This window comes from Vanellus vanellus (genome assembly GCF_965231255.1).
Source record: "Vanellus vanellus genome assembly, chromosome: 1".
NCBI classification, from domain to species: domain Eukaryota; kingdom Metazoa; phylum Chordata; class Aves; order Charadriiformes; family Charadriidae; genus Vanellus; species Vanellus vanellus.
Window position 1 is genome coordinate 94734154 of NC_138905.1, and position 23776 is coordinate 94757929.

The window sequence follows — 23776 nt, forward strand, 5'->3', positions numbered from 1 at the left end:
AGCAGCAGAACTGAAGAGAACTTGCCAATGGCTTCCATCAGCACCATGATATTTAATGTCTTATGGCATTTTTAGCAAAACCTGATGCTTGGTGACTAATAATGCAGTGCTCTGCTTGGCTGGATATCAAAGTTGGCTGTACCTGAGGAAGCAAATTTGACCTGTTTGTACTTGCAGCGGTTGTACTGTACGTTAAATCTTTTCTTCTGTTTGGGTCTGGTATTAAAAGTTCCCATTAGAAGTGAAGATTGCTGCTATAAACATATGCAAACATAGTAACCTCAGCTATAGCTTCTTGCAAATCCTGCATGGTCATTAATTGTCTGAATTTTGCCTCTACATCAAAATAGCTCCTGAGAAGTTCTGCTCTGCTGGAGTCCCTTTCATACCAGACATCTTACAGTTCATGTGGCTTTTTACTTGCCTTCTACATTTCTATTGCTTGATCTTGGGCTTTGAGTACATTCTGAGTACGTTTGAGTACATTTATTTTTCACAGAAAGAGTGGTCGGGCATTGGAATAGACTGCCCAGGGAGGTGGTTGAGTCACCATCTCTGGATGTGTTTTAAGAGATGTTTAGATGTGGTGTTGGGGGATATGGTGTAGGGGAGAACTTTGTAGAGTAGGGTAGATGGTTGGACTCAATGATCCCAAGGGTCTCTTCCAACCTAGACGATTCTATGATTCTAGTTTACAGGTACTGCATGCAGTGAAGATGTGGGTGAAATTTTGATTCCACTGAATCTGAACCAAATTTATGCACAGGGAATGGGTTATGCAAAGGGAATAACCTTAGAGATTTAAAATAATGATGATCACAAGATCTAGCTCTAGCTTGTGATCTCTACCTAGGACTCTACCTAGTTTTCAATTTACATTAAATACTTTTAAAATACAAAAAAGACTTGCTTCCAATAAAAAATAAACAAAGAAGAAAAAAACCAAAGCAGTGACTTCCAAAGCAATGCATGGGAAGTGCACTTCTGTATTTATTCTTTTAAAAGTCTAATCAAAGTCTAAGTGATAAATACTGAAGGGTGGAAAGAATGTTAAAGAATGAGGGCGATTTCAACTTTGTCCTTCTGTGGCTGCATTTTTAGGTGTGGGAAAATGGAATTTGTTTAACCAGCTTGCTAACAAACAGCCTAATCCGTTGCTAGAGAACTAGAATGCCTTGAATTTGCCTGGGTGTTGTAAAGACCATAGGGACAGATGTAATTTAGTGTCTTATTATGCTAAAAGCTTACTGATTTCATATTTTTTCCTGAAACTTGCATATCTGCTATCCTGTTGGAAAACAACCTTATTTGCTAGTAACTTGTAAGAAGTGTTCTAAGTCTACTTAAAAAAAAAAAAAAAAAAAAAAAAAATACCTGGATGTAGAAAATGCAAGCATATGGAAGAAGAGAAAGTTTATTCATCCAAAGTATCATATCTATTGTATACATACCTACTTTCAACAATTTGATAAGAGGCCCTCCTTGTTTGATAATCCCCTTTCGGTTCCAACAAGGATTTATGATAAAAAGATGCAAATCTTCCTAGTTGCACACTCTTGCAATCCTGTACCACCTGGTTACCATTGTGTTGTGAGCACTACTTTTATTTTCTACAGGAAGAAAGCCAAGTTGAATATGCTGCTGGACTCACGTAGCACAAGGGCAGCTGGTCTGATTTGGCATATCAGTTGTACATGTTGGCAAATAAAGAAGTCTCTTAATAAAGAAGGCAAACTGGAACACAGAGAACACAAACATGGTTTAGAGTAGGAGCAAAATTCTTTGTGGAGCCAAACTGAAAATTTTCTGGCAAAAATTAAAGGGGGGGGGGGAAGGCTTATTTTGGGTCAGTCAAAAATTTTGAGTCTCGTCTCATTAATGTAGTTTGAAGAGAGGAAGCTAGTGTATCCTCCTCTCTTTGTTGGTTAATTTTTTTTTTTTTTTCAGATCAAAAGCCAGTGGTCTTAAACAAATTTGCTAAAGCACTGAAATTAGATTTTTCCAATATTTAAGAAATTCACATATTTCTTTTTCTTTGAAACTCTTTATTGAATTCAGCATTTCTGTGCAGATAGCTTTGGGTCCTTCCTAAATAATTGGTTTTGGCAAACATTGACTGGAGAAACACCCAATTCTAATCAAGGACACTTGCTTTTCTCCTAAGGAAAAAGACATGTGAATGTATTTAGGTTTAAATCAACTTGATGATGTATCTTCTGAAGCCTTTAGCACGAGGCAGTCTGAAATGCTGTTCTACACTGTAGCGTGTGTATGACCACACAAGTTACACAGCCTGACTTCCTTTGACACTCCTGCAGAATGTGCTCTTCCGTGAGCTGCCATCAAATACAAAATATATAGATATTCCTTTTGAATAAGTTGTCTGAAAGAAAGCCTGAATTTCTCTGCTATCTTTTTCTTTTTGCCTGCTCAGGTGGTTTCAACATAGTATATCTAATTTAAATTTCTAAAATGAGCCGTTTCACAGATTAACCTTTCTTGGCTTTAGTGCCTTTTTGCGGAAGTGAAGATATTTATCTGATGGATTCTGTTCTGAGCTATGCCTGACAGATTTGGTAAGTGCCCTCTCTGTCTTTTACCTACGTTCAGAACCATGTGTTCACTGCTGATCAATAATTAACTCCTTGTTTGCCCATGAAAGTCCTTTCACCCTGCACTAAGCAAAGTATGCTTGCTGGACCACTGTGCTTTGATTTGTGTGTTTGAGAGAGGGAGAGAGAGATATCTGTGTTAGGGCATTATTAGAAACCAATTCAATAATTGTTTTACAACTTTTTCTTCTCTATACTAGCTCCCTCTCAGTCACTATAATACTATTGTTAAAACTGATGGCAGCCATCAGGATATGGCTGCCCGCTAGCATTTAGGATAGTGTCTGTGATGAAGTAGAACCAAGTTTATGGTGGGTCCTAATCTGTAATTTGCAAAAAGTTATGAATCACCACTTTACAGCTATTTTTTAAAGAGTTATCTGTTCTTGATTGCTCAGACTTGGCTTACGCTATTCTGAGTGGAAAAAATGGTAATCCCAGTTAGTTTTAAAGGTCAGCCTTCGAGTAGCAGTGTGAGTATACTCTTTTTCACATGTAGCGTAAAAAGAATCAGGACCATAATTGCCCAGTGTCAGAAAAGACAGTAATCTTCCCCAGTTAGAAGATGCAGACCTGTTTTTAGTGTTAAAAAGTATTGCTATACTTCTCTTTCCATGCTTTCTTTTCATTTGGCATTTCACTATCAGTAGGTCCCAAAGGTACTGCTTAGTTTTGGGAATAACATTGTTCATTGTGCTGCAGAGATTGTTTTGCCAGTATGGACTAGACCTGTGCTCCTACCTGCGTGGTGTTTTCCCACAAGATCTTTCATGTTACAACCAAGTGTAAATTACATTTGAACATGTGGGTAAGCAATGAGGATAAAATATGAGGTTTGCTGCATGTGCGGTGTTGTGAAGTAGAAGCTGTTAAGATCATGGCTATATATATGAATAGACAATAAAGTTGCGTTGCCTTGTAAGACTTCAGCCTGAAGAATGTATTCTGTAGTCGCTTATGTGACTAATAACAATAGCTTGGAGGCAACCAGCACTAATGAAAAAAATTACGTGTATGTATTAGGCTTTCACAATGTCAGACACTGAGGCTATAAAAAGGAACAAGATATTTGGATTATTAATAATGATTTTCAGAACACTATGAAACTTCCCAAAGCCTAGAGGAGACAATGTGATGCGATAGGTTAAGGAAAAGAAAAAAACAAAACAAAACAAAAAAACAACCAACAAACAGGCTGACCCAGATAATTGCAGATGGCTCAATCTTACATTGATCATAAGAGGTGTGGGTAGAGGAGAAAATAAGGGAGTAGCCAATATTGGACTTTTTGTTCTTAAAGAATTGAAGGGTAATACATGTTAATCAGTGTAGCTTAATGGAAAGTGTATCTGGTATAATTTTGTATACTTCTTTGAAACTATCAGTGTTATCAGCCAACTTTGTAAAGGTTATTTCACTGATGTAATGCATTTTTAATTCCTTTTACCGTTTGATCAGTACTGCACAATTCATTGGCTAAGAAACTTGAAAAATACAACCCCCAAATTCATCACAATGGATAAAAGAGAAGTGACTAACTGATGCCAGCTTTGATGATTCCCAGCTCACAGTCACAAAGCAAGGGGTTTTAAGCAGCTCTTCAGGGTATTAATTTTTAGCCTGCAATATTTTAGCTTTTATTACAGGGAAGAATTAAGTACTAGAAACCTATAATGGAAAATTCAAACACTTAGTTCATTAAACAGAATTATAGGAAGACTTGTTTAAATTGTGTTTTAGTTTCTTCTCAGCCAGTCACATAAGAATACAAGGTGGTCTTCAAATCCCTGTATGGGAAGGAGCTTTAGGAACAGCATTGTAAAGCCCAATGGGTGGAGATTGGACTCGGATGTGTTCTGGTAAAGGTGCGTGATATTTTCTGTGTGCTTCTGTATGAATGTTGAAGACCTGGAGATGAGGCAATCTAACTTGAAAGTGAAGATGGTTGAGGTTTAACAGAATGTGCCAGGTACTTCAGCACCAGCTGCTTTCCATAAGTTCTGGATCGAAGGAAAGAATTGTGATTTGCCCATAGGTTTCTTTCATAAAATCTAAATTACAGATGCTTTCACACCAACTGTCAGATGCTTAAGAGCCAGCATTGAAATAGAGCCCGAGCAGAGATAAGATTGGGACCAGAGTAGAAATGAGGCAAGTATTATTTTTTTATTAGAAATTGTTGAAGTAATTTACCAAGGATTATGGTGAGTTCTTTAATCAAAACAATAATTAATTAGTAATGAATGATTTTATCTTCAATATCAGTACATGCATTCTTGTTCAACTTAATTGTTGCTGGATTATGGGTTTTTAAATCCTTTTCTTATGTAATGCATGTGTCAAAGCAGTTTATGGGAACAAGTCACTAACTCCATGCAGATGCAGTAGGAGGTAATTTAGGTTCAATTTGCTGCCTTGAAAATGTCCCCTGTTGTCTGTAGTCCTATGCTGTCCAAGTGATCACAGTTGTGTCAGATTTAAGCACCAAACTATTCTGAAGTTTGGTAGGGAGCATTCAGCTATTGGTCTTCATCCATTTTTCTCCAAACCATCTTCCCTATCTCCTCTAAAATCATGTGGTACTATATAATTTGGATAGAATTAACCAAGCTGCCAGTTAGACCACTCTGCTATTGAACATTATATAAAACCTGGAATTGATCAGGTTTTCTTTTGAAGTAGTCTGAGGAAATGTCATTTTTGTCTGCATCTGGAGTGGAATCATTTTGATTTGGGATTTTAGGTAATTTTTTTCATTAAAACATTAACAAAACATTATTGAAAAAGTAGTTGTGATCTGTCCATGAAAAAAATAGGTAGGGATTTTTATTTTTCCAGCCATTCCAGCATATGGGAAACACACTCAATTTTCTTGTTGTTTTGACAAACTTCTCAGCACTGGAAAAAGCAGGGGAACATTTATGGTGATATAGCTGACATTGGTAATAATTTATCAAAAGGTATTTTCCTAATAATTTTTCTTCAGATAAATGTCAACAGCTCCTAATCAAGACTAGATTAGAAGGATTCTGACTATGGGCAAGTCTTGAGGCTGACTTGTTAGCTGCCACTGAGAAGCCAGTTCGTTATCCATTACCTGAGATACTTGAGAGTGTAGTAGGAACCAAACTGAAGCTGACAACATGTTTGGAAAGGTTACTGATGTACTACTATGAGTATGCAGTATACGTACTAGATCCGAACTAGATTTCTCACTCTTCTAGTCCCCACACCTAATCCCTCAGCACTTTGCTTTCTAACTGGGAATGATTTCTTAGGAGATGTAGCATCTAACTGGGAAATTTCCATCAGCGCCAGCTCTATTCTGGGTTTCTGTTTTCTGGGAAGGTGGAAAATGTGCCCTCCTTCCTACCTATCCAAGTCAAATATCCTGTAATTGTAATTGTAAAAAGTAATTGTTTTCTGCCACTGATACCCTGCTGCTTCAGTAGACAATGACCCAGCCACAGTCCATAGTGGGGCTGAAGCTTCTGCTCCTTGGTGCTTGTCTCTCAATGAAGGTGGTGTGGAGGAGGGGAGGGAAGGTAGTTTAAACAATTTTTTTTTATCTCTATTGGATCCCTGTCAGCAAGAGGGGGGAGGAGGTGAAGAGCAATGACCTGAGCGTAGCAAATGCTGTTACCCTCTTGCATCACAAATATTTGATTTCTGAGGGGAAGTTAGAAGCAGCAACAGCAATAAAAGCAGTGGTTTCTGCCTTGTCTTCCAGAGCAGTATCAACAGGCATCTGTACCATGACACTCCACTGCATGCGTCTTTCTCTCTTGCTTCTGCTTGGTTCATGGTGGCCGGACTCCGAGAAGCATGTGGTGGGAGCTATGAAAGTCAGGGAGCACTATATAGCTGCTCAGATCACTAGCTGGACCTACAAACCGGATTCAGAGGAAAAGTCCAGGTAAAAAAGTACAGCATAAGGATGAAATTAGTTCTCTCTTGTGACTGAAAGCATTTTGTGTCTCCCGTTTCCTGGGGAATTTTAGAGCCCAGGAGGACTTTAGAGCCTGATCTGTTGACTTCAGGGGAACTTCTGTGACTTTAAACAGCATGATCTGAACTGGAGCCACGGGAGTATTAAAAGCTCCTTTTTATTTACTTCATTAGTGGATAGAATTATTTTCATGTTTTCAGAGCTCTTTTGTTAAATCTGTTCCAGGGTTTGCTTTTTATCATCTTCTGTGTGGGTTGTTTGTTTTGTTTTGGTTTTTTTTTTTAAGTAATTGTTTTAGGTATATGGATTTTGGGCAATGTTAAGTTGAGCCATATTTTGGTAAGATTTCAAAAACTTTCAGACTTTAGAATTTGCTGAAGGAATAAATATGTTCCAATTTGGATACTGTCACTTTCAGTTAAATCAGAGCCTGATGAACTTTGGAACTACCTATCTTGTTTCTGAATTGCTCACTAGTTTTTGTGAAATGTCTATTCTGAGTTTTCCCAAGTAAAGGTTGTAGGATCAAGCATTGCTGTGCTTTGTTAGGTGAAAATACTGATTTCGTGGTTTTTTTTTTTTTCACACAGCATTGCAGAAGGCCAGTCTACATGCATACACCAATCAAGCATATAAAATATCTTATTTGTATTACTGGTATTATCCTTAGGATTATAAACACTGCAAGTGCAATGCTACAGATGACAAAACTTGGATGTAATTTAGAATTCTGTTTAAATTAGGCTTTGTTCTTATGCTGTGTTTACTATAGTCACCATACACAGCTTTTATTCATGAAGTGGCATGAAATGGTACAAACTACTTGTTCTCCTACATTGAAGGATGTATTTGGATACTACTGCATTTTTTTTTTATTGGTGGATGGTTGGTTTTCTTTATTTTTTAGTTTGTGATTATTTTTTTGAAATATGTATTCCATTTCTTGATGTTATGATTTAGACTTTCTAACTATTCTTTTTTCAAGACTTAACTGAAACAAAGTTTGTATGATTTCCAAAACTCTCCTTGGAAGTTTAATACAACTGGTATAAGCATAGTGTCAAACTGGCAAGACAGAAGAAAACAGAATTTCAATGGCATTTGGCTTCATATTCCAAGATTTAAGTGTTGACCTGGGCATGTGAACTGAGTAGATACAACTTCTTTCTCATCTGCACTGGATGCATCAACATAAGCATCAACTGCTGTTTTGTTAAACGTCACATTGTAGGTAGGCTGTTTTCATGCAGTAGAGACCCCAAGGCTGCCTAAAACCTCAGCTGAAATACTCCGTGATTAGATGGAAAGTTTTTGTATGCAGTACCTATTGATATAACTCGCATAAGTATTCAGAGCAAGTCACATCCCAAATGGGTCTGATGAACTTTGTAGAGCTTATAGAAATTTAGCTCAAAAAATCACCAAACCACAAAGATGCACACTAAGGAAGAGCTGATGGCTTGGATCCCAAAGGCATTTGGGTATGTGTTATGGCTTGAGAAACCCACAACAATTTATTGTCACTTCAATTATTCTATCACCTGATGACCCCTCCCCACCCAGCAAGAGGAACTGGGGGGGGAAGGATGGGACAAGGAAGCCCGAGGGTTGAAATATATACAGATTTAATAGAATAAAACTAGATAATTAACATTAATAGCACTAAAGAACCAATATTGATCCCAATCCCAATACAAAATATGCAAGGATTGTACTCAGCCAATTCTATCAGTAGGAAGCTGTGCACTCCAGCAGGGGACAGCAAATGTCGGACACTGCGAGTGCTACGGCTTCGGGAGGAAGGGAAGGCCTCAGGTGTCCAGCACCAGGGCAAGAAGTTCTCTGGACTGCAGCCATTAAGGGAGAGAGAACCTCTCAGCAAACTTTCTAATTTATATTGAATGTGACATTCATGGTATGAAATAATGCTGTTTGCCAGCTTGGGTCAAGTGCCCAGGTCTCGCCCTTCCTCATCCCTGCACCTGGCGAGCTCAAAAAACACTGAGACCTTGAAACCCACGTACCATAGCTGGCTATAAAGTAAATATTTTCACAAATTCAGATGCTAAAGTTTTCTAAAAGTGCAGTATTTCCAAGCTTTAGAAGAGAATTTAGTCCTGTGTCGCTCAAACCAGGACAGTATATAACTTGTTCTGATTTCAGTGGAAGCTGAATGTCCACGTACAGTGTAAGAATCTGATACTTTTGGTTCTAAATATCTGAAGAGAGGCTGAAAAGAAAATGGGTTCTTCCTGAACTATTTCCTTAATTTTCCAATCATACAGGCTAGAAAAGGACACTTAACTTCTCAGTGTGTCATTCATCTTATCTTCATAGAGATTTATTTGTTACCATGTACAAGTGGTATTTGTAAGACACTTCAGAGCAAAGTGAAAATGTATTATCGGAGCCTGCATCGTTGCTGCTGCCCTTCCTGAAAGTTAGGTAACTTGACCTGCTTGCATAGTCTAAAGCTTCTGAGGTGCGAGTAAGCTATGTTTTTCATTCCTTCCAGCTATACAATTGGTATTGATAAATTTCCTCTTCCACCCTAGTCTTATGTGCATATTCTATTGAACATTGCCACATAAGGGCAGCACTTGTCAATGAAGGTTATCTATCAAATCCTTCTCCTTAAAGAGTGAAACAAACTTTTATCAGTGACTTTAGAGAGAGGGGAATGAATTGAAACATGAACTGCTTCATGAACACCCTCTTTTGTTGCGAGGGTGTCGCAGAGGGATTTACAAAAGATGTCTACAAAGTCTCCCCCTTATGGACTCTGGATGTCACTGAATCGAGCTCATTGCTTTACCTCTGCCCAGCGACTCTATGCTCGAGCAGCCCATCAGCTCCCCACTACAAAATGTGCCTTAAAGGGCATTACAAAAAAAAGCTAGTGGAATTACTGCTGGATCCAGTCATCATGCATACTATAAGAAATCAATCAATAAATGTGAAACTAAATACAGGTTACTATCCCTCCAGCCCTCTTCTCATCATTATTTTCATTCCAGCACTGTTGTGTGCTGGTTTCCTTCTGCTTGCGTAAATATTTTCTAAGAAACCACTGTGTGGTCTACTGGGTTCCTGATTCATTTACGTAACGACTGTGGATGCTTGCAGTGTTTCTCAAAGCAATTTTCCGACTTGCTGTGAGATCCTTAGTTGTTGTCAAGGAACAGTTTTATGCTTGCCTGCAAGGTCATTGCTGCTACAGGAGCTTGCTGTTAATGCTGTTGTAAAATCCTTGTGGTGAATCTTAAAGTTCAAGCATGGGGCTGAGTAGAATGAAATTCAGATTTCTTTCACTGTGTTTTGTCAGATGCTTTCTAGGTTAAGCACGGTCAAGACATCTTCCTCTGTGTCTTAAATGAACAAAACAAGGACATCTCCATTGCAGAATCAAAAGTTCCTATAGAAATCACCAGCAAAATCAGGGGTTAACTGTGCTAGGCACTGTAAATGAATGTTTAATATGAAATGGCCTAGCTCAGGAATGTCATAGATTCAATAGAGTAAAAGGGAGAGGGGAAGATGCTACAGAGTTGGACTGTGTGCCTTGCCTTCAGCAAAATGTGCAAGTGATTAAGTGTAATTCCAAGAATTGTTTTCTGAGCTATCTGTTAAACAGCAATGGCATCTCTAAGAATCTTTGTCCTTTAAATGATTTTTTTTAACTCTTGGTTTCAGATTGGAACATTCAGATCCTGTCTTTAAGAAAATTTCTTACAGAGAATATGAAGTGGATTTTAAAAAAGAAAAGCCAGCAAATATATTTGCAGGTAAACAGGAAGGAAATGTTCTGAGTATTCTTGTTTGTTGCTTGTTATAAAGGCAGTAACAAGCTAAGCATGCTTGTGGCTTTGTGTCCATTGTTTTGCACATAAATGAAGTAGGCACAGGGGATGAGGTCTCTACAGCACACCAGGCTTTGAAAGGCCATAGAGAGGTTGGATTTTCAGAGGCTGGGGCTCAGCGCTGTCTGCAAATTAATTGCATGGTACAGAGTTGTTACCTTTGTTTGCATCATCTGATGAGACTTCCCATACAGAATCACAGAATTATCAGAGTTGGAAGGGACCTCTAGAGATCATCTAGTCCAACTCCCCTGCTAGAGCAGGATACGCATTTAGACTTGTACGGCACAGTCACAGTGGTGACACAATACATTCACATGGAAGGAGCTTGAGGCCTGAGGTGAAATAGGTTTCTGGTAGATCAGTGGAAAGGAAAAGAAAAACTGAGGTTGGGTGTGAAAGATGTGCCTTTGTGTCTGTTACTGCTTGAAGACACTTTAAATGGATGGAGGCAAGTTCTTGTACTTATGCCATGCATAAGTATGGTACTTGTGTTCTGATACTTACGCAGAGTACTTACATAGTCTGTCTGCACTTCATATTAATAGATAAAATAACTTCAGATGCTAGATGTTCAGATTTGGATTTCAAAGTAAATGTGTGTGAAGTCGCTGATAGGAAAATTGTTACAAGTTGCCCTGAAAGGTCTAGTCTATAACCTGATCCCTTTTATTTGTTCTCCTGTTTTTTCTGAATCTTCTTCTTTCTTTTTGGAGAAAGAAATTTAGAAAATAGTTTACAAGGAAAGAGACTAACTAGACAAAGTCTTAGCAGGTTACTTCCATTGCTCATTTTTGTGACATGGGGAGTAGGGATACAAGCGCCTCTTGAAACCTTTTGCAGGCTATGCCTCAAGAAATTTGCAACGTGGAACTGATTATTTCTTTAGGTAACATTTCACAGAATCACGGAGTTTTCAGAGTTGGAAGGGACCTCTAGAGATCATCTAGTCCAACTCCCCTGCTAAAGCAGGATTGCCCAGGGCACATTACTCGGGACTGCATCCAGGCGGGTCTTGAAAATCTCCAGAGAAGGGGACTCCACAACCTCCCTGGGCAGCCTGTTCCACTGCTCTGTCACCCTCACCGTAAAGAAGTTTTTCCTTGTGTTTGAACGGAACTTCCTGTGTTCCAACTTGTGCCCATTGCCCCTCATTCTGTCACTGGGAACCATTGAAAAGAGCCTGGCTCCATCCTCCTTCAACCCACCCTTTAGATACTTGTATGCCATAATAAGGTTTCCCCTCAGCCTTCTCCAGGCTAAAGAGTCCCAGCTCTCTCAGCCTAAATTTGTGGATTGAAAGACCTTTTTGTTCTGTGACTTCTGGCATTGAGAGTGCTACTCAAAGACATATGCTTGAATGTCTTTCTCTAAACTCGTAAACTATAAAATGTCTGCCTTCCTAAAATGGCTTAATTAAATTGTATGTGAAGGGTTCCTAGAAATTCCCAGTGAACCTCAACATGAACCTTTTGATAAATTTTCTGTATCTGGAATTAACTTTTTTCCCCAAATCTACCATTTTCCTGTGATTTTTTTTTTTTTTTTTTAAGTGCTAGTTGCCAGATATACAATTTATAACATTCCTGACTGAGATGCAGGTTTTAAATCCCCATGTGCCTTTTTATGGGTAAATCTTCATTGCAGTGATATTACGTTCTCTGCCTGTGTTAATTTTGCAACTTGTATTTTCAGAACTCATGTTCCCTAATGGGGTGGAGGGAACTATTTGTTTCATTAAACATACTGTTTTGCTCACATTTTACTCTCTCTTTATCTTGAATACTTACAGGACTTCTGGGACCAACTCTGCGCGCTGAAGTGGGAGATACTTTAGTAGTTCACCTTAAGAATATGGCTGACAAGCCAGTTAGTATTCATCCCCAAGGCATAGTTTACAACAAAAATGCAGAAGGTAAATGCTATAAAGACTCCGTGTTTTGTTCATTTACTTGTAGACTACTGCATGGAATACTGAGAGGGACCCAGACCAATGTTTGAGGATATGTGCAACACAAATATCTGTTGATTCTCGATTAAATCTTCACAGCCATTGTTAGCTCCTTTCTTGTTCATCAGTGTAACACTAGGAATATGCGTGTCGTCTGACATGCACAGCCTCCTGACCAGCTGCCTGTGTGCTAATGCAGAGTCACGTAGTGGTTGAGGTTGGAAGGCACCTCTAGAGGTCACCTGGTCCAACCCCCATCTAATTGCAAAATACTCTATTTCAGGACATGTAAACTCCTAAATACAGGTTTAAAAAAATAAATAAATAAAAAATTTCCAATCCCTTGCAATAGCATACATCGAGGCTTTATCGATAAAGGCTGTTAACAGTGCTGATCGTGTTGTTCTGATACTCAGCATTTTACACTCAACTTTGTTGTGTTTTGCAGCCCTGTCTCATGGAGTTGAACAGAACATGTCGTTGGAAGCGATAGGCAGTTCAGTTTCACTATCTTATTAATGTGCCTTTTACACCTAGGATTTTGATTCTCTGGCTCCCCTTTGTCGTATGGCAGATTTGCTGGATATGGTAGGCATAGATATGGGCCATTACTGCCGTCTGGATGTGCAGTGCACAAAAGGCCTAAGGCAGCAAGGCAATGCTAGCCTGCGCAATGGCTTTATGAGAGACAGTTAGAAAGTTGACAAAGTGGGCGGTATTCCTCCACAGAGTATCAGTGAGCAGAGGGTGAAGCTTCATGCCATCCTAACCCCAGCCAGACTGATGAAGAACCCCACATTTTGGCAGTGATGGCAATTCTAGGAAATCCTTAATCTGTAAGAAACAGGATGGTGGAATAGCTACTCTCCCCTATGATACTCTTCACAATGTGAGTAGAATTGCAAGTTATCTCTTTGAAGCTGAAGAATAAGCAAGAAACAAACCAAGCTTTTGGAAATGATTGTAGGAGGACATTCCAAATGCTCTTTGTCTTCATGCCACCCTACTGACTCTTATCTTACAGGCTCCCTGTATGATGATAGAACATCATCTGCAGAAAAACGAGATGATGCTGTACTTCCAGGCCAGATCTACACATATGTGTGGGATATAACAGAAGAAGTTGGCCCAAGAGAAGCTGACCTTCCTTGTCTTACTTACGCATATTATTCTCATGAGAACATGGCAATGGATTTTAACTCTGGTCTGATTGGAGCACTGCTTATCTGTAAGAAAGGTAATGAAATGCCTTAAGACTACTATAAGGTAATATAGTTTCATTCCTTAATAAAGTTGAGGTTGTATGATAATTATGGAAGATATATTATATTCCTTCTAATGTCTTTACATGCAGTGTAAAGTAAATGATTTTCAACATCTTTCTTTTAGGTGTTAAAGTTTTTAAATGCTGGCTTTCATGCAGATCCGTCCTATAATTATAGGATGGACAGAATGCTATTAATAGATACTTTTGCCTGTACTGGTTGCATTTTCAGTTGCTTAACTGTCAAATATATGAAATCAAATTTCCTGTCTTACAATAAATATTTTTTAAAGCTTCACTCAAAATGGTTCAGCTATTCAGAGAATAAGGCAGAAAATAATTGTTTTACCAATGCTTTTTAAAGGCTGTCTAATCAAGAGGCTGTGGCACTCTCTTCTGTAGCGAGGGTTTGAAATCGCAGAGCAATGTGTCTTTTGCTAGTCATTTGAAAATATGGCCAATGATGATTTAACTGATTATATGTCTTTGAAAACTGCTTTGCATGTGATAAGGGACTTGAGGTTTTAGCATTATGAGTCATTGAATTCCATCTCCACTAATACAAATGGGTGTCTTGTAGGACTTGTAAATAACTGCTAGGTACATGGCACTGATTTAAGAGAAGTTTGAAACAGCGTATCAATGAGTAAGCTACTTAAACTACTTGCTGGTCAATTAAATCCTAATTTTTTTCCAAGTTATATATCCTTCTTTTAGTGAAAGCTTTGTCAGTTATTTACCTTGATCCTCTTTCCCTGAAGTTTGAGTCAAACTTCTTGTATAAGCTGCAGACTGCATGGACTTGGACCTTGAAGCTTCCTGAAAGTAAACATAAAGTAAACATAAAACTGGTTCTGTGTGGGTTGTACAAGGGTACTCCTCTCGCTGATAGCTATCCATTTAATAGCAGAACACACCTACTCATATCACCATAAAGGAGTGGCATTAGTATTAATTAGGTTCCTCATGAAGTTTTTTGAGAATTAGTGTTTTTAGTATTATCTAGGACTTGTTTTCCTAATTTTCTTGGGTTTTCTTTCTCTGTGTTTGTATGTATGTGTACATTTTATGGCATACTGTTAATCTGGACAAATGCTTTGGAATTGCTTGCTTTCCTTTCTTCTCAGGCTTCTTAAATTTGTGCATATATTGTGGGATTCAGTTGGATAGGAGTTTGAGATGGATTGGTTTGACCACTGCCTTCAAGATAATTTGAGTGTATGTTTCTAGCTAGAGCAAAGACAAATGGCTCACTAATCACATTTTTAACATTTCTGAACAGGGTGTCTTTGACTGGGTGCTGCATGTGATAGGTGTGCAACATGCCTGTGTACTTGGTCTGGCTGGTATGGAGTTCATTTCTTCACAGCAGCTCTCATACGGTGCTGTGTTTTAGATTTGTGGCTAAATAGCGTTGATAATACACTCAGGTTTTTAGCTGTTGCTGGACAGTGCTTGCACAATGTTAAGGCTTTCTCTTTTTCCTGCTCAGACCTCCTCAGCTTGTAGGCTGGAGAAGGGTGAGAGGTTGGGAGGGGACACAGCTGGACAGATGAACCAAATTGGCCAAAGGGATATTTCCTACCATATAACATCATTCTCAGCAATAAAAACTGGAGGTAGAGGAAGAAGAAGTAGTGTTGGGGGAATGAGGGGTGTTGACTTCCAAGGTGGCTCTTCTTAAGAGACTGGCTGGGCATCAGTCTGCTTGTGGGAGTTGATGAGTAATTTCCTTCATGTTGCTTGGGTCCCCCCCCCCCACACACTTCCTGTTGAACGATCTTTATTGACCCATAACTTTTCTCACTTTTGTTCTTCCTGTTCTCGTCCCTGTCCTGCTGGGGGCGGGAAAGCATTGAAGTGGCTGTGTGGGTGCTTGGCTGCTGGCTGGCATCAACCCACCACAGTCTGACACATTAAGAGCAGCATAGGCAGTATAACCAGGGAAGGTTATAAAAAGTGGATGTTTGAGGTAAATCGTTGACTGAATGTTCTTTGTGTAATAAGCAGATAAATTCCTCTGTTGATCTGAGACTTCTTTTGTGTAGGAAAACAGGACTTTTTAGCCTCTCATACATAAAAAGGATTACATGAAAGATCACTGCTTACACTGCCAGTATCTCTTCTGAAGTAGAATAATCAGCGAGCTCCCAAATTTTTAGTTCCTGCAGTTCAGAGGGCCATCTATTTTAGTCCTGGATTATGTATTGAAAGTAGTAAATGGCAGTTTTTTACGTAAGCAATCTACAGAACGAATCAGTAAAATCACACCAGTTGTGTGGCATGTCCAGAATGAATTCTACTTGTTGACAGAAATCACGCTTGCATCACAAACTCAACTAGATGGTTTAGTATAACCAATCCAATTCAGCAGTATTTGTGAAAGTCTTCTGTATGCGAAGGTTGGTTGCTGAGTGGTCAATTTTGTACTTTTCTACAGGAGCTGCTGACCTCAGTGTAGTGCTTGAAAAGGCAGTGTTCACACTGCAGGTGACTCTCCCATCATTCTTCTACTTGCCTCACAGTCTCAAAAAAGAAGCCAGCATCTGATTGAAAGCTGTTTGGCACTCCCATTCATTTAGGAAATCCCTACAACACATTGCCAGAATTGTCCGAGACAATTCATTGTACTTTGTTTAATCTCCTCTGGGATACTACAGACTTCTGATTTCATGGTTACCCAAACCAAAAGTACTTTCAGAAATAAAATCACTTTATGAGCATTCTTAAGGTCTTATTTTGGTAAGGCTCAGCCAGTACATGCAAGCTCATTAAATACGCATTAATGCCACTACGTTGATGTGAAAACTACTTTACTTCTGCTTCAAATTAAAACTTGTTGTTTCTTCTTCATAGGAAGCCTAAATGAGGATGCGTCACAGAAACTTTTCAACAAGGAGTATGTACTGATGTTTGGTGTGTTTGATGAAAACAAGAGTTGGCAAAGATCAGCATCACTCAAATACACAATTAATGGCTATACTGGTGGATCATTACCAGGTAATTTTCAGGCTTATGTGAAATGAAATTAATATTGATGAAGACTGAATATTACCTCTGTTTGCTTTTTGTGCAAGAGAACAGGAATGTAGAACGTGACTGTGAGCATCTAAATTCTAGAAGGGAAACTGTGCTGCTGGAAGGAAGTTATACCGTATTGCTGATAAGAACAGCAAGATTACTTCTAAGAAGAGTTCTGCTTGAAGAACAGGATTACTAACTCTTTAAAAAAAAGAAAAAAAAACCACACTTTTTTTTTTACTCAGCTGATGGGGAGATAGTGATGTGGTTGAGTGAACGGCTGGTTTTACAGCGTATAGAACATACGAACATACTAGGTGAGGAACTTCCTGGGAGTGAAAGTCAGTTACCATTAAATTAGACAATTAAGTGGGAAGAAAACGAAGGTGAAATGAAGGTGTTCTGTTGCTAGTGTTTTTCCCCTTGTTCTCCTCAGGAACTACTTTCCTCTCTCTGCCCAGTCCATTGAGCTAATGCAAAAGACTGTCTTAGGTGTTTTTTTTTTAAACAAATATTAGATAGGGTAGTTACTTTCACTAGATACAACCTCACTCTTTAGCTTGTATCCTTGCTCTTTTCTTTTTTTTTTTTTTTCTTTTCCAAACGAGTACAGATCAGCTTTCCAAAAGAGGCCATTCATTTTTGTTACTTCTTTCCTAGCTCACCATAAGTCAGGCTCTCACTTGCACATAAGATTTTTAACAGCTATCTTCTACTGACATAAAGGATTTCGGTATCTATTCCATTTACGAGCTTCTGAAACTTCCTCTTGTTGCAAACACTGATCACAAGAGTCAGATATTTTTTTAATGTGTTGGGTGAAGACTTACTTCAGATCTAGTGTGCATAGGGAACTTGCATGATTTGCCTGTGTTCTGAACCCTACTCAAATTTTTCTTTCAGATTTAGAGGCTTGTGCGTATGACAACATTAGCTGGCATTTGATAGGAATGAGTTCCAAGCCAGAAATTTTCTCCATTCATATCAATGGCCAGTCCATGGAGCAAAGGCATCGCCGAGTTTCTACTGTTAACCTAGTGGGAGGAGCATCAACCACAGTAAACATGACAGTGAGTGAGGAAGGAAGGTGGTTGATATCTTCTCTTGTCCAAAAGCACCTGCAAGGCAAGGAAACATCTATTTATTAGGCAACTCTAGAGTTGTTCTTCTCTTCTTTATGTCCCAGATGGCTACTGCTGTTTTGCAATGGTACAGTTACTGTGTTTCAGATGGTTGTCGTTTCACTAAGAAACCGCTGGAGAACAGGTCTCATTCTGTTGGAATGAGAAGTACACGATGAACTAAAAGCCGTTCTTATCTGCAGCTTTACTGCTGTGCAGATCACAGAACAACAGTGGATCAGTATTCCAGCATCTAAGTCTCTGTGATCTGTTCAGATAAGCACCATTATAAAATGAGTAAGGAAGCACTTGTTTCCCGAGAAACTGAGCACGCTTAGCTAAGGATTGCTTAAACTGATGAACATATTTACTGTTAATCATTTGAAAGTGGGTGTATCTCTTTCAGCAGTGATCAGAATTCTGTTTTAAAGAATGAGAGAAATGTGTCTTTTACAAGAGCTTGAAGACATGTTTTGAAATAAAAAAAAAAAAGAAACGGGGGAAAAAATAGCTTTCTATCTGTTCAGCTGGTATTTTCAAAAAGGGCTAGTTGAGAGAGCTTCTGTATTCCATTTGATTAATGTGGGCTCTTTGGAAGGCTCCCAGCCTATATATAGTCTACATGGATGCAGCTTTTTCAAGCCTGAAAAGATGGCAGTCAGATGAACAGTCACTTGCTGGCAGCCTTAGCTAATGAAATGAGAAATGCAGTTAATGTGGTAATGGTTCATAAAATGGAAAATGACTATCGTACTGTTTCTTCTCAATTAGCTGGAATGCATGGTTACATCACTGTAAGAGACTGTGGGAACAAAGAGGTGAAGAAGAGTCATCTCTCCTATAAAGAACGTCTTATGGTCAAAAGCTGGGAATATTTCATTGCTGCAGAAGAAATTACTTGGGATTATGCCCCAAATATTCCAGACAGCCTTGATAGGTAAAATAATACTTTTTTCAACATAATATGGAATGATAACTTGAAATCACAGAATAATTCAGGTTGGAAAGGACCTCTGGGGATCCAATGGCAAAGTTGTATCCAGTTGCACAGGGCCTTAACCAGTTGGGTTTTCATTGTCTTCAAGGATGGGGACTCCTCAACTTCTCTGGGTACCTTTGCAATCTCACAGTGAAAAAGTTTTTCCTTATATATAATCAGAATTTCTCATGTTGCACCTTGGGTCCGTTCTGTCTCATCTCTTCACTATGCAACTCTGAGAAGACTCTAGTTCCGTTTTCTCTATAATCTCCAATTTGATAGTTGAAGATAAAAATAAGATGCTCCCTTAGCTGTGTCTTCACACAACTGAATAAACTGAGATTTTGCTTCTATGTCATGTGCTCTAGCTCCCTAATCACCACGGTGGCCCTCCACTGGACTCTCGACAGTGTGTCAATGGATTTTTTTTTTTTTTTTTTTTTTTTTGCTGAGGAGCCCAAAAGTGGACACCTTCTTTTGCCTCTGATGGGGAGCCCAAAATATGAAGATGACTTGGGAGATGTCCTAAGTAGCATATAAGCCTATTTTCTAAATTACTTTTCAACATAAGTTCTGCTGAAATAAACAATCCTTAAGGGGGGGGGGGGGGGAAGGAGGGAATATTTCTGGAGAAGAAGTTTTTAAAAGTTCAGTACAATAAAGTGTTTAGGGAAGGGGAGAAAGAGAGGTCTCTCTATAAATGAACTTTGCATGGCACCGATGTAGATGTAGTAAAAGTCATAATAAATAAACATATTGGGCTTTTTTGTTCAACTTACAGTAAATGGAAGGAATTCTGTAACATCCATGAGGTCATAATACACAATGCTGCTAGTGCACTGTAAGGTTAAATTTGCAATCTGTCAGTTTCCCACTGCTAGAGTACTGGTGACTTTACAATCTGATCTTCCGAAGAACCTTTAAGGATTTAAGCAGAACAAGACTAATTCCTTACCCTGTTGGGGGTTATAGTTTCATATACCTCCTTAGAATATAGTGTTCACATAACTCTTGAAGTATTCCTCCTTCTTTGGTATTATTTGCTCCCCTTCTTATTTGCTCTTGGGCTGCAGGGAGCAAACTTTTATATCTTTCCCTGCTAGTTACATGGCATTACTTAACCACCTAGTGCTCTGATTTTTCCTCCTTTCTTCAAAATGACAGAGTTTATCCCAATTCAGTAACCTTTTCTGAAGAGCAAGTGACCAGGACAAACATGTTACTCTGTGTTACTTCCCAGTATTTATCCTAGTTTTGCTTTCAGTATTAACAATTCTAATGTTTTTGAACCTGAGTGTAACACTACTTATTGTATGGTGCTTCACTGGTATTAAGATAGATCTGTTCCTGTCTCTCCTAGAGTCTTTGCTAATATAAGCAAATTGTTTACTTTTTCTATGCTCAACTACACCTTTGTAAAAGGAGAACAGTGATTTCTGCTATTTTATCTTGAAAATGTAGCTGCTGCTTCAGTTTATTTTTCTTGCATGTATAACATATTAAATTAAATGTAAACTCTGATACTAATTGGTCATATGTGATAATAGAACACAAATAATGTTCCAAGCTGGTTCTTACCTAATTTAGGTTAGAATTTGGGGGGAAGAGCATTACGTTAGTTTAGGGTTTGGATATTTTTTTTTTCAAAGCAGTGAGGTTTCTACCAGTTGCTTGAGAGAAGGCGGAGTTGCTAAATGCATTCTTCGCTTCTGTCTTCACTGTTTGGGCCAGTCCTCAGGAAACCCAGACTTTGCAGGTAACAGAGAAAGTCTGGAGGGAGCAAGACTTTCCTTTGGTTGACGAGGAGCAAGTTAGAGATCAGTTAGATAAACTGGATATCCACAAATCCATGGGGCCTGATGGGATGCACCCTCGAGTGCTGAGGGAGCTGGGGGAAGTCATTGCTGGGCCGCTCTCCATCATCTTTGAAAGGTCCTGGAGGACAGGTGAGGTGCCTGAGGACTGGAGGATAGCTAATGTGTCACTCCAGTCTTCAAAACGGGCAAGAAGAATGACCCGGGAAACTACAGGCCGGTCAGCCTCACCTCCATCCCTGGAAAGATGATGGAACAGCTTGTGCTGGGTATCATCTCAAAGCACCTGGATGAAAAGAACGTTATCAGAAGTAGTCAACATGGATTCACTAAGGGGAAGTCGTGTCTGACTAATCTGATAGCATTCTATGATGAAGTGACTAGATGGGTGGATGAGGGGAGGGCAGTGGATGTTGTCTACCTTGACTGTGGCAAGGCTTTCGACACTGTCTCCCACATCATCCTCACATGCAAGCTTAGGAAGTGTGGGCTAGATGAATGGACAGTGGGGTGGATTGAGAACTGGCTGACAGATAGAGCTCAGAGGGTTGTGGTTAGTGGTGCAGAGTCTAGTTGGAGGTCAGTAACAAGTGGTGTCCCTCAAGGGTCAGTACTGAGTCCAGTCCTGTTCAATATATTCATTGATGATCTGGATGAAGGGATAGAGTGTACCATCAGCAAGTTTGCTGATGACACTAAACTGGGAGGGGTGGCTGACACGCCAGAAGGCTGTGCCGCTTTACAGCGTGACCTGGACAGGCTGGAGAGTTGGGCAGAGAGGAACCTAATGAAATTCAACAAGGGTAAATGTAGGGTACTGCATCTGGGGAGGAATAACCCCACGCATCAGTACAGGTTGGGGGCTGACCTCCTGGAGAGCAGCTCTCTGGAAAGGGACCTGGGAGTCCTGGTGAACAACAGGATGACCATGAGCCGGCAATGTGCCCTGGCGGCCAAGAGGGCCAATGGCATCCTGGGGTGCATCAAAAAGAGTGTGGCCAGCAGGTCGAGGGAGGTCATCCTCCCCCTCTACTCTGCCCTGGTGAGGCCGCATCTGGAGTACTGCATCCAGTTCTGGGCTCCCCAGTTCAAGAAAGACCAGGATCTGCTGGAGAGGGTCCAGCAAAGGGCTACGAAGATGATTAGGGGATTAGAACATCTTTCATATGAGGAAAGGCTGAGGAACTTGGGTCTCTTTAGTCTAGAGAAAAGAAGAATGAGGGGGGATCTTATTAATGCTTTCAAATACTTAAAGTGAGGATGCCAGAGGGATGGGAGGAGTCTTTTCATTGGTGCCCATTGATAGGACAAGGGGTAATGGGCACAAGCTTGAATATAGGAAGTTCCATGTTAACATGAGGAGGAACTTCTTCACTTTGAGGGTAGTGGAGCACTGGAACAGGCTGCCCAGAGAGGTTGTGGAGTCTCCCACTCTGGAGACGTTCAAAACCCGCCTGGACGCTGTCCTGTGCACCCTTTTGTAGGTGACCCTGCTCTGGCAGGGGGGTTGGACTAGATGATCTCCAGAGGTCCCTTCCAACCCTGACTATTCTGTGATTCTGTGAGTACTAATTCTGTGTTCTAATAGATGTCGCTATTCAAATTTTGTTGATCATTTGTCTTTTCCTTTATTTTTAAGACACTATAAAGCACAGCACTTGGACAACTTCTCAAATCTCATAGGTAAAAAATATAAAAAGGCTATTTTTAGGCAATATACTGATGCCAGCTTCACTAAACGTCTGGAAAACCCACGTCCCAAGGAAACGGGAATCTTGGGCCCTATTATCAGAGCTCAACTCCATGATAAAGTCAAAGTAAGTAACATAAATTCAGAGACTATTTATACTACAGCATAATTTTAGTGGGGCAGAGATACAAAGGAACTAGTTAATATTTTTTGACAAAAAAAAAAGTTAACATTATAAATATTGGCCTTGTTAAAAGGTATGATCACAAGTGATAGTGTTCAGCTTAAATTTTTCACCATTTCCTCTATAGTTTCCATGATCGTGCTTTATTTTACAACATAAATACATTTCATTCACACTCTGTAAAATATATTTATATGTTTACACTGGTCCAAAATGGAAAAAAGCTAGACCCAGGGTGGACTTCTGGGGGAATTTGGATGTGAGGCCAAACTTCACCAGCCCCTCATGCCTTATATTGTTATTTTTTGGGCTGTTTTAGACAATGGTACTCAGTTTTCATAGTTAAATGTTCTTTCATGGAGCTATGAAATGAAACTACAAAGTATTTGCATTACAAGCTTGTGCTGCTTGTAATCCACTTGTCTTTCTGTTATCACTTAATGATGCATCACAAAGTTTCATGGCCTTTAATTGCCACCATGAATCTGACTCTGAATTTAGCATGTTTCTCTTTTTTTTTTTTTTTTTTTTTTTTTTTTTTTTTCCTGGTTTCATCAAGAATAGGCAGGACGCTTTGCTTTTTTCTTCCATATCCCCTCTGGGTTTTGGAATCTGGGACAAGATTTAGTTTTAAATCTGCTTAAACTTGTTTTCTCCCGTATTGAAGGTTCTTAAGAACTTTAGTCAATAACTTCATATTCCCTGAGGTAGTGTGTGCCTAGTAGCTGGAAGAACAAGTGTTCTTTTTAGATTTTCCAGGTGTAAGAAGCTGAACTTCGCTCAGTGGGTGGGCTCCACAAAGCCCAGCAGCAGGGTACCAGCAGCATTTAGGCTGTGGGTTTATATTTTCAAACAACATTTGAGACATCCTTTTGCCTTTCCAGCACTTCCTGGGCTGAAACCGTGCAAGTTCTACTGTAGTTGAAACTTTGTTTTGTGTTCAGACAATGATTTGCTGAATACTAATTTTTTTTTCATTTGCCTATCAATATAGATTGTATTCAAAAATAAGGCCAGTCGACCCTACAGCATTTACTTCCATGGAGTGACACTTTCAAAGAATGCAGAAGGAGCTGATTATCCTCTGGATCCCTCAAGTAAGAAATTTGTGAATTACATTTTGCATACCACTAACTGTTGTGGAGGTTTGCGTTGCTTTGAAGGAGATGCTGTGGCAGGAATGTGTGTGACTGGGAGACCTCAGTTGCATGCTCTGCCTCTGCTGACCTGTTGTGTTACCTTATAGAGAAACCAAGGTATTACCTGCAAAGCATAGACAAATACCTTTTCTTGCTGTCTTAGTTTTCTGTTTTGTGTTCTTGTTAGAGAGA

At 39.4% G+C, this 23776-nt stretch overlaps 1 protein-coding gene across 1 annotated transcript in view; it reads left to right on the forward strand.

Moving 5' to 3' along the window:
- Positions 1–6367: 6367 nt before the first annotated feature.
- The window catches only part of F5 (coagulation factor V), a gene marked incomplete at its 5' end in the record, with an annotated part of 39931 nt that continues 22522 nt past the window's right edge, over positions 6368–23776 (forward strand). The window contains 9 exons of the mRNA XM_082498485.1: positions 6368–6528; positions 10255–10346; positions 12214–12336; positions 13397–13609; positions 16493–16636; positions 17561–17782; positions 18550–18715; positions 22211–22388; positions 23440–23542. Of these exons, the coding sequence (XP_082354611.1) occupies positions 6368–6528; positions 10255–10346; positions 12214–12336; positions 13397–13609; positions 16493–16636; positions 17561–17782; positions 18550–18715; positions 22211–22388; positions 23440–23542 (1402 nt within the window). The remainder of the gene's footprint in view (positions 6529–10254; positions 10347–12213; positions 12337–13396; positions 13610–16492; positions 16637–17560; positions 17783–18549; positions 18716–22210; positions 22389–23439; positions 23543–23776) is intronic.